This window comes from Pinus tabuliformis, chromosome 5_2, assembly GCF_031772625.1.
Source record: "Pinus tabuliformis cultivar Carrire ecotype Pingquan chromosome 5_2, CPIR1, whole genome shotgun sequence".
NCBI lineage: Eukaryota > Viridiplantae > Streptophyta > Pinopsida > Pinales > Pinaceae > Pinus > Pinus tabuliformis.
In genome coordinates this window covers 999400503-999412299 of record NC_142306.1, presented here as the reverse complement: position 1 = coordinate 999412299, position 11797 = coordinate 999400503, and the positions used below count along the sequence as shown (strand labels likewise).

Genomic DNA, 11797 nt, shown 5'->3' with positions numbered 1-11797 from the left:
GGCCCAACCGCTTCACGACCTCTGCTGAAACAAGGTTCTTTTGGCTGCCACTGTCGACAATGAATTGCAGCGGTGAACCCTTCACCCACATCTGTGAGTGGAAAAGACGCTCCCCTTCCTCTGAATTTTCGGGCTCATCTTTCTGGATCTTGGCGGTGGCAACAGTGGCGCTGGGATCCGCATCAATGATCTGCTTCCCTTTCCCATTCCCCTTGTCGGGTTCTGGCTCAGGGTCGGAACATGCATCTGATTCAGAAGCCTTCAACTCGGCCACCAACGACTGCTTGGTCCGACACTCACTTGTGTTATGAGTGGGACTCTTGTGGAACTCACACCACTTTCCTGTGTCCTTCTTCGGCTTTGTGGTGTTGTTCTTTTCTTGCGGCTTCGACGGGTTGTCTTGGGTCACCCCGCCTTGGCTTTGTACTTTGGGCTTCGGATTTGCAGATCCAAAGTCTCGCTTCTTCTGTTTGAACTTTTGCTCGATTTTGACAGCGTATCGGTATGCTGTGCTGAGTGAGGGGATGTTCAAGAACCCCATCTCTTCCTGGATGTATCTGTGTAGGCAGCCGCGGTATTTGAGTACCAGATGCAGCTCAGAATCTTTGATACCCAACTGTGTACGAAGGGTATGAAAAATGTTTGTGAACTCCGGCACACTTTGGTCTCGTCCCTGCCGTAGTGTGGTCCATTTGATGTATTTGTCCTCATAGCTTCCGACAGGGTAGTATTGCTCCTTGATGGCATCCCGAAAGTCATTCCAAGTGGGTGCGACTGAAAATAGTGAGCCTGTACTTTCATCCTTCTGCTCGCAGTAGGTTTCCCACCAGTCCTTGACGTGGGGGGCCGCTTTGAGAAGGGCGAAAACAATCTTTTCCCGATTTGAAAATTCATGAACAGAAAAATACCCATCTAGCAGATTTAACCATTTATCTACGGCATCTGCGTCTATTTGTCCCTCGAAGATGGGGATTTCAAAATTAACTTGTACCTTAAACGGTGTGGCATTTCCAGAGTCGCTGTTGGAAGCCGATGCGTTGCCTCTGGGTAGCCGCTGAAGGATCTGCGCAAAGCTATCCATCATCGCGTTCCTTTGCCGCTCGAGCGCTTCTTCGAGCAAGATTTTGATAGGATCTCCTGCCCCCTCGTCTTTCTTCTCATCCGCCATGGGAGGCCGTCGGGATTTGCGAGGCTGGTCTTGTAAAGGTTCGACTAGTTCAAGCCCTAACTCCTTATATCCCGACCTCGTTGGGGACATGCAAAGAAACACAGAGAAAAAGCAGACCGCTCTGATACCACTGATCCGGATTTAAACAGGAACGCAATAGATTATAGAGATAACCATAAATACAGAGATGCAATAACCATAAACACATAGATGCAGTGGAAATAATGCTTCATTTCATTAATGGAAAATACTGAAATATGCTTACAACCAGAAATGGAGATAAACCAGCTAGGGCGATGGTAGCTTATCTCTGAGAAGAGATGTGCGGCTACATGCCTCTGAACTGTTCCGAACTGTATTACAATGAGGCTCGAAGGCCTATTTATTGTTGAGAAACAATGGAAAACCCTTCACATCCTGAAACCTAACCCTAGAAGATGAAACGCCAAATTGTGGGCCCCGTTTGGGTAAATTGGTACATCAATTTCCCGGGGTCGTAACTTTGGCATACGATCTCCGTTTGACGAGTATGATAGCTCGTTAGAAAGATCTATTCGAGTACTACCACTTTGGGAGGCAACATCGGTTCGTGGACCCATGTTGCCCCAGAATCCCAAAAAAACGTCGTTTAGGGCCTCAAAACGGCTCCAGAAGTTCAGGACCCGAAAAACTGCTAAAAATAGTAAACTGTGCTGTAATTTAGGAAACTGAAAAGACTGAAAGAGACAGTTGTGGGGGTCCAAATGGGATAGGTGGGTGGCCACCAACATCCACCTGGATCAACGAGGAGCGAGACTGCCGTAGTTATCAATTATTAATGGACCTGTCACCTGCCTATAGAATGCAGACTGAAGCGCGTGGTCAGGATCCAGCCACGGCGATAACGCGCGGTGGGTTCCAAGGACGTGGACAAGGACAGGGCTAAATTGGGCCAAAAAGGGGTCATGGGTAGCTAATTTGTTACAATTGCGGAGGACCAGGACACTACGCACGGGATTGTACCAATCTGACTAGAATATCGTGCCTTTACTGCGAGTAGTTCGATCATGAAATGATAGATTGCCCCACATTGATAGTATAGATATGGGAAAAGAGGGCAGCACAACCTATGATGATGCAGAATGTCCAAATGATGAGGGCCAAACCACGCCAGGAAGGCCCCAACATAAACATGGTGCTTAGAATTGATGTAGCTACAGGGGAGGATAAGAGGAAAGTAACCACAGACGATGCTAGCTCTCACAAGGAGATAGATCTGGAAGCTAGGAAGAGCTTTGCGGAAGTCTCTACCCCAAGTAGTAAGGATCAACTCGAGCTAGAAAGGGATCCCTCAATGCTAACTACCCTTTTAGAGACATGCATGAAATTTCTTCGTGAAAATAGGGTGGTTAAAGGATTACAAGGTTTGATAACTAGATGCATAGGGTCGAGGGAACCTCGAGTGGTCCAAAAATTAGGAAAACAGGCGTCGCGGATTGGGTGGGAAATGCGATTAACGTTGTAGATTGGTGACCATGAGATGGATCATATCATTCTAGGCTTGGGCTCAGATGCAAATGTACTACCTAAACAGACTTGGGAACACATGGGCAAGCCCACACTACAATGGTCTCCTATTCAATTGTGAATGGAAAATCAACAGAAGATCCTGCCCATGGGAAGACTGCAAGGAATTATAGTAGATATAGAAGGCGTGATCACCCGAACAAACTTTGAGGTAATAGAAATCGTGGATGAAAGTAGTCCTTATCCTGCATTGTTAGGGATAGACTGCGCCACTGATATGAATGGGGTTATTAATTTGAAGAAGCAGAAAATGATATTTGAGATGAAGGCACTCCACGTAGTCATTCTGTTAGACCCGGCTGAAGGACCGCATTACATTGAACCTGTGCGCGACAAAGGAAGTGATGATGAATTAGATTGTATCTACAAAATTACAACATGAAATCGAGATTGGGTCAATCCGACTGTGGAAGGAAGAATATTGTGGGGGCATGTAGAATCCTACACCGAAGATTCAGATGAGGAAGAAAAGCGGTGGCATAATCGATTAAAAATGGTAACCACATTAAACTGTAATATGATGACTAAGTCGTTGTATTGCGTCAAAGATAAGGATCATGAACTACCAATGTATGATGGGATGACAGTAGTAGATAAATTCCTGACCAAATTTGAAAGCATGGTTCCAAAGCACCAACGGTTTGATGCGTTGTGATGGGCATTGCGCATGACGCTTGTGCGTTGGCGGGGCACACATGAAGGAACTTTTGACGATTGGTGCGGCTGCAGGCACATGATGCAGATAAGATTTGGGAACCAAAAACTATGAATAACTGAGAAATACGATGGACATGATGACTTGTGCATGCACCTTACCAGATGGATCCAAGCCTATGGAGAAGAGCCTCAACCGAAGTGGGTACACTAATTTTATCATACTCTGGATGTCATTCCAAGGAATTGGTATACTGAAACAAAGCTCTGACATGGTACAGGTGAATGGTGTATCTTGCATGAAGGTTTTTTATTAACATTCCTCTTTGAAGATCAATGAATGGATATTGCGGATGACGCGTTGCAGCTAGTGAAGGCTGCTAACTTCAAAATACCATTGGAACCAGAAGAAATCGTGTAGCCAAATTGGTCGAGACAGTTGAGCAAGGCCCTGGAATGTTACAATGTACAGGTAGAAGATGATGAGGATGACCCTAGAAACATCAATTTTCTCGAAACAAAGGGGAGTCACGAAGTTTGCAAACCAGCAATCGAGGATCCAGACATCACCGCACCATTGAAAACGAAACAAGTAAACATCAGAACAGAGGAAAAGCTGAAGTATGCAACTCTTGGGGACTATTGGGATGATACCACGGTGGAAAAGGTCATTGAATTGCTTCAAGAGTATCAAGACTTATTCCTGACTAAAATCACAGAGTTAAAAGGGATCATCAGTGACCTAGGAGTGATGAAGATAACCTTGAAGTTGATGCAAAGCCAGTTAAGTAGTGGCCTTACCGGTTGAATCGAAAATACAAAGCAAAGGTCCACGAAGAGTTGGACAAGATGCTTGCAACAAGAATAATTGAACCAGTGGAGGAGTCCGATTGGGTAAGTCCTATGGTGGTGCAGGAGAAAAAAGAGAAAGGTGAAATTCGCACCTGCATGGATCTTTGGAAGCCCAATGATGCATGCATTAACGATCCATTTCCGAAGCCATTTACAGAAGAGGTATTGGAAAATGTGGGAGAACAAGAAACCTACTCCTTTATGGACGGCTTCTCAGGGTACCACTAGATCAAGATTGTGTCGGAGGATAGGAGTAAAACAATGTTCGCTACCGAATGGGGCTGCTTTCAGTATATGGTGATGCCCTTTGGACTAAAGAATGCACCGGCAATATTCTCACGCATTGTGGTAGTGACATTCAAGGAGTTTATACACAAGTTCTTAGAGGTATATATTGATGATTGGATCGTGTTTGGGCTGGTTAAGAAAAATACCGCAAGCTTATAGTTAATGCTGGATACTTGCTGACGGCACCAAATTTCACTTAACCTAAAGAAGTCTACTTTCCTCATCCCCTTCAGAAACCTGCTTGGCCATGTGGCTTGTAAGAAAGGTCTGATGATGGATCTGACAAAGGTTGTTGTCATAGTCAACTTGCAAGCACTGCGAAATGTCAAACAACTGCGTGCCACACTGGGACACACTGGTTACTATAAGAAGTTCATAAAAAGCTACGCACAGATCATGGCACCAATGGAACAATTACTGAAAAAGGATGCTACTTATTGCTGGAATAAGGAATGTAACAAAAGTCTGGAAATGCTTAAGGAAAAGATGGCATAAGCCCCTATTTTGGTCTTTCCAAAATGGGACATTGAATTTCACGTGCATGTTGACGCGTCATGTATCGCGTTGGGAGCGGTACTCACACAGGAAGGAGCGGAAGGAATTGATCACCCGATTGCGTTCGCAAGTCAACAACTGTCAAAATCTGAGAAGAACTACTCCACTACTGAGCGAGAAGGATTGGCGACGGTATACATGCTCATAAATACTACCACTATTTGCTCGGACTGGACTTTAAGATGTATACTAACCACTCTGCACTAAAATACCTAGTGAAAAAGCTTGTGTTTAGGGGGCGCATTTGTAGGTGGTTGCTATTATTTCAAGAATATGACTTCAAAGTCGTCGTAAAGCTGGGATGTCTAAACGCAGGCCCAGATGACCAGTCCCAGATTAAGAATGGCGAAGAGCCCAAAAACTTAGTGGTAGGACTACCAGATGCATAGTTGTATGCGGTGCACATCACATATGGCCATTTTGAGGATATAATCCACTTCTTAACCATAGGAACCGCGCTGCATGGATATTCCATTCAACAAAAGAAAGAATTGGTGATACGTGCAACAGATTTTATTGTTATTGTAGGGAACCTCTTCAAAATGGGCAACAACGAAATACTACGCAAATATGTACCTGAATTCGAGCGAGGATAGATCCTGGCCGAAGCACATCGGGGGGTTGTTGGAGGACATTATGTGGGCTGCGCCACAACACAAAAGATTATTCATGCCGGACTATGGTGGCCAACTCTGCATCAAGATTCAAAAGCGTACTATCGGGCCTGCGACGTATGTCAATGGACTGGGAAACCATCGCAGAGAGATGAAATGCTGCTCAAGCCACAAATGATGCTACAACCGTTCCAGAAATGGGTGATTGATTTTGTGGGGCCGATCACACCTCCAGGAAAGATGGGGGCACAGTATATCATCATGACAATATAATACTTGACACAATGGGTGCAAGCACAACCGGTTAAAGATTGCATGACCACTACAGTCATGAAATTCTTGTTCGAGAATGTGTTAATGTGATTTGGATGTCCAAAAATTCTAATGAGCGACTGCGAAACACATTTCCTGAATGAGACTATTAGTGTGCTCATTGAGGAATTTCAAATATACCATCAACAGAGCATGCCGTATCATCCGCAAGAAAATGGAACTTTTGAATCCTTTAAAAAAAATTTGGAGACAATGTTTACCAAGGTATGTAATGCGCAGTTGCGCATATCTGTTGTGGTATGGGCATACCGAACAAAATGCAAGAAGTTGACAGGCCAGATACCTTTTCAGTTAGTCTACAAAAAGGAAGCCGTCATGCCAATGGAGTGCATTGTAGCTAGTTTACGAATAGCCACGACAATAGGCATGGCAGATCGCGCGGCTTTGGAAGAGAGGATCGCACAACTGGAGGAACCGGAGGAGGAGCAATTTCTGGTAGAATTTCATCAGCAAGTATAGAAGTAGCGAGAGAAAGCTTGGCATGATCGCCATATCAAGATGTGCACATTCAAAGAGAATGATCTAGTATTAGTATATGACAGTAAGTTCGAAAAATTCCCTGGCAAGCTCCGCATGCACTAGTTGGGACCTTGAATAATAGGAAGTAAGTCAGCCTTGAAATAGTATAGAATAATAGGAAGTAAGTTAGCCTGCTGGACCATGGGAATGTATAAATAGAGAGAGGCTCTAAGGGGAAAAGGAAGTTCTTGTTTTTCTATGGATCTTCGTGCTATGGGTTTGTAACGACAATATTTTCTGCATCTGTAAGTTCAAGTCAAGGGTGTTGGTGAGTAAATATAGGCTATGCAACTGTTTGCGCAGAGGCCTGGTAGAGTCCGCAACTGTGTGCGCAGACCCTTGCAGCTAAGTGCAAGGTAGATCTAGTTGTATTGGTGAAAGAGTTGAATAAATATAAGTTGGTTCTGAAATACTATGTTGATTATGAAATATTGTGGACCTGGTTAATTTCAAGTTTATATATCTTTTTATGGTTTGGGTTTATGCAAATATATAACATTTCTAGGTGCATGCACTGGTTATTTTTATTAAATGTTTGCTTAAAGACTGTAAGAAGTAGATCTAATCTGTAATAAACTCAGTAATATTAAATATTAAGGATTTTCCTTGTTCCGGATTTTCACAGAAAAAAAGTAGTGCGAAGCTACAGAACGGTTCGTAAACCCTCTAGACCACATCAAGACATCCCAAGGGTACAAAAACCTGGTTCCAACACCTTCCCTTGCTACCTCAGGTGAGACCTCAGTCTGCGCTCCACGAGCTATTGCCAAAAGGGCCGGTAATTGCAGGATTTGTTTGGCTAATAACTCTTCTGAACTTGGGTCAGGGCCTAATAAGCCAATGGGTTCATCTACACTCTCATCTTTGGTGTATCATAGAATACAGGAGAGCATGGTCACAATTTGTCATGCCCTCTCAAAGAAAATGGTAGTAGATTATGGGGGACTGTCTGTAGGGGTATGAGACCCTTGGAGGGTCCAGCTTCAACTAGAGTGTAAGGAGGTATTCAATGGAAAATTGGGTTTGATTTGGGTTTGGCTAGATCTGCAACATTTGGTTTATTGACTCTGCAGTGATTGTAAATAAAATATGCTGGTTAGGAGAGGCTATGGCTCTTTGGCTTGGGATATAATAGTTTTGGCATAGATGGATGATCTCAGGGAACTAGTATACCTATGGGAACAAGTATTTGGGAAAATTTGATTCCCATAGATGAATGTCATCATTTTGGTTCATGAATTTGTCTTTACTCCAATAGTGGAGTTTCAATAGACGGCTGGGGGAAGCTGTGTCTTTAATTTGGAAATATCTGTCAGCTAATGGGAAGTGGTCAACATCCAGGTAAGGGGTTTGCAGGGGTTTCTCATTTAGGATGCTCTGGGAAGCCATAATTTTGTTTTTTCTATTGAATTACTCTTTCTCTGGCTTTAGAAGTAGGGTTAGGAGTTCTGGAATAGTGGGAAAGGTGAATACAATGTGCAGAAAATGGATTTTGGGTGCACAGTAGGGTTGTTTTAGCTTAGGAAGGTTTTTTAATTAATTTCAATTAATTAACCTTTTATAATTATTGTGCAAAGCTTAAATAGAGGGTCGTTCTGGTTCTTTCAAGAATACCTGGAAAAGCGACGATTAGGTGTGCAGACAGGGTTATGTGGTAGCAGTCCAGGTTTCTGAGGCTTGAATTGTATGTGTCCTTCTTTAATTTGAAGTCTATCATGTCTTCTAGTTGCAGGTTGAGTAGAACTTCGAGGTTCAAAATTTATCTATAGAGGTGTTTGTAAGGAAATAACAGTAAAAAGAGTGAAAAGGGGGTTTTTTGGTTTTTAACCGACAATGGTTAACCTTTGGGCACGAAGTTAACATGTGAATAGTGGGTGGTTTCCATTGACACAGGGAGGTGGTTTTATGGCATATCACACTGCTTTTAAGTGATGGGCGGTATTTTTTGAGAGCACGTGATATAATGTGGGGATGCCACGTAGCAAAAGAGCACTCGGGAAAAACTGCGAATCTCGGGTGCTTTTGAGATTTTAACTGTCGGACGGTGGGAGGGCGCAATATGAATATGGGCCATTGGATCTGGGAGTGTTTGATCAAAGGTCTATCATGCTGCGAAGTTGCGAGGGATGAGTGGGAAGTGGGGTCGGGTTTTAATAAAGCGGCGGGTTTAATATATTTCAAAGGTTTAGTGAGGTTCAAGATTTATAAAATGGGGGGTTAAATGTATAAACAGGATTAAAGGTTAGAATAATGTAAGGGTTAAGTTGAAAAGGGTATCAGGGAGGGTTTTTGGATGGGGCCCGATACATTATTCAAACTTAGGATGAGGGGGTTTAGTGGGTTTTTAAGGGAAAAGGGGAAATTAATAAGGGGGGAATGATTTTTAAAGGGTAATGTCTAGGGAAAGGTATGAAATAAAGGGTAAAAGGGTTAAAATGAAGGGAAAGGGTTATTTTTACAATGGAAATGTGTTAAAATGAGAGGAAGTGAAGGGGAAGGGTCCTTTGGAATCAAGAAGGGGAAATTAGTGAATGAAAAGTAATGAAGGGGTAATGGAGGGAAACTTAGATTTGTAAGGGTTTGAGTGAAATGAGGGGCAATTACTGAATGAACTTTAGTATTTAGGCGTAAAATCATATAGAACTTGTTTAGGGTAAATACCCAAAGTACTACACAACTTTTTGTGAATTTCCTCTTTCCTTTGACACTTGCTCTTGCACATGAAATATAGGATTAAACATAATGAAGGCGTGTTTGAGATTGCAACCTTGTGCACTCCAAAACCTCTTGTACCTACCCTTTATTTACCCTAGCATTTTCTCTTCATTCATTGGGTGCATTTGAGCTTGCTGACCCTTGATTTCTTTCCCTTTGATAAGCAAACTATGTAATTCTAACCTTATAACTTCCAAGGGCTCAGATTAAACTGGTGAGCTCCTTATTATTCTCTACCTAACTATTGATCTACCAAGATTAAACAGTTTGGCTAGATATTTATTCTCTATCTATCAACATGAAACTTAAAGCATAAATGAATCAAGATTAAGCTATTTGACCATCATGGATTGTGGCATTTTTGACAAGCTGCACACAATTTTATTTTAGCAAGGCAAAGTAAAAAGTAGTGGCATTTGAATTTGCATCACTTTCAAAATCTATTTTAATCTCTTTTTGGTGGGGTTCATATTTAAGTTTCATTTTGATCCTTTTCTTTTAGTCCTTTGATTTTTTTTTAGGAGTTACCCTCTTTACATTTTTTATTTTTAATATTGGAAAACATTTCTCAGAAAGCAAAAGTATGTACAATATTACAAGACTAATCATAACCAATTCAAAATTATAAATCCTATTATTATAGGACCCTAACACCCTAAACCCCATGATGCATGGAAAGAATATAAAACGCACCCAACATTCATGTTCTTCAGATATTCCCACTAGATATAAATTTTACCCTTCAAGATGAAAATTCCCACTCTTGTTTTCATGTTCTTAGAGTGATCATGCACTCTAAAATCTTCCTTAATTCCTAGCAGCCATTCTTTTGCTTCCTTTACCTTCTTCATCTCTCCATCAAATCTCGTGGGATTTTCCTTCTTAAATTCTTCTGCCATTAGATATTTTCCTCTCCTTTTCTACTGATAGTGTCTTTTGGTGGTAACACAAGACAATTGCTTGTGATTGTTTATTCTCCTCTCCAATGTACTTAGTGGAGTTCCTCATCTCATTGTATATTTTATTTTGTATTTATCTTTCCTCTTAGACCTATTTCCTTTTTCACCATTTATTCTTAATTCATGTTTTCCAAGTCTTGTTTGAATTTTCTCATCCTCATCCTTCCCTGGGTGGCTAACACCTAAATCATGATGTCTCTGCATTTGCAAATCCAACAAGATTCAAAAGATAATTGCAATTAAATTTTCTCATTTTTCTTGGGCCATGAAAATCATTTCATTTTCATCCTTGTATCTCCTCAGCTCAACCATGATACGTATAATGGTTTTCATCCAATGAGGTGAGTATTCCTCCACCCTTTTTCCAATTTATTCTTCTTCCTGATAGATTCATTTAGCAGGGTTGTGCAACACCATTCTGCTACTCATTCCCTTACTTCATGTTGATCTTTGGTATCTTCTTATGGGCTATTACATACATATAATTGTTAGCAAATAAATATATAATTAAACACATTTACCCTTCACCTTAGCTTAATTGAAATAAGCCCATGGATTTGCTCGGTTTTATGAAACACTAAATTTCAAGTAAGCATTCTTGTCAGAAAAAAACCAACATATCAGAAGTGGTTATCTATATCATTTCATAGTTTTGATATCAACACTAATACACATAAAATACTGAGTCTACAATCAAAATTCAGGGTGTTACAACCAACACCCATTTGTACACAACAAACATTAAATAGAAAAAACCACACTCTATAATAAATTAGGCCCATTCAATCCAAGTGATAAACCTAGGCTCTCTGCTATGACACTATAAAAAAGTTCCAAATATATCTATTTCTAATCCCATCTGGTCCATTGTTGAACCATGCTCTCATACCACTTTGTAATGCTCCCTAACACTCCCTTGGACTTCCCCAACCCTAGTGCAAGGTGTTACTTTAATCTAACCAAACCTCCATAGTTTCAACATGGAAATCAGGTTATCAAAATTTCCTTCCTTCCCAATGTTCAAAGAATAAAATTTGGTCAACCCCATACATTTACCTCATCAAGAGCTTTTCAATGATATAAATTTTACTAATATTCAACTCTTGGATCAAAACATATGCCCTTTTAAAATTTTGGCCACCTTAAACCACTTTCCACATCAACAAGTCACCTCCCATGTGGTATCCACATGGCACTACTACATCATGAGATGTCCACTATGGAACCACAAAAACATGACCGCTACTACTAAGTGACTTCTGCCTCTAGACTTCTATTGATTGGAAGACACTTTTGTGTTTAGTGATGAGGACAATTCTGAATCTTCTCTATCTAGATCGTTATCTACACCCTAACTATGAAATGAATTGAAAAACTTCTTCAGGGACCACGGTGGCATTTTTCTGGGCCACCCCAACTTCGTTGGTGATGCCACGTAGTGCCCCTACTACAGGTGGAAAAAATAGTTACCTCCACATGTCACCTAGGTGCCACGTTGGCATAATTTTCCATGTCATTCACCTCTACCGACGTAATGATGTCATATGGAACTTCCCATAACACATCGCCAATAA

At 41.4% G+C, this 11797-nt stretch overlaps 1 protein-coding gene across 1 annotated transcript; it reads left to right on the top strand.

The window, feature by feature from the left end:
* Positions 1-6162: 6162 nt before the first annotated feature.
* On the top strand, positions 6163-6489 carry LOC149162652 (uncharacterized). Its single transcript, XM_089435255.1, has one exon. It carries the CDS (start codon positions 6163-6165, stop codon positions 6487-6489), a length of 327 nt encoding a protein of 108 aa, XP_089291381.1.
* The last annotated feature ends 5308 nt before the right edge of the window (positions 6490-11797 follow it).

Bases quoted from the DNA above. Each gene is read 5' to 3' on its own strand.
- LOC149162652 (XM_089435255.1), top strand. From the start codon at position 6,163: ATGCCGTATCATCCGCAAGAAAATGGAACTTTTGAATCCTTTAAAAAA.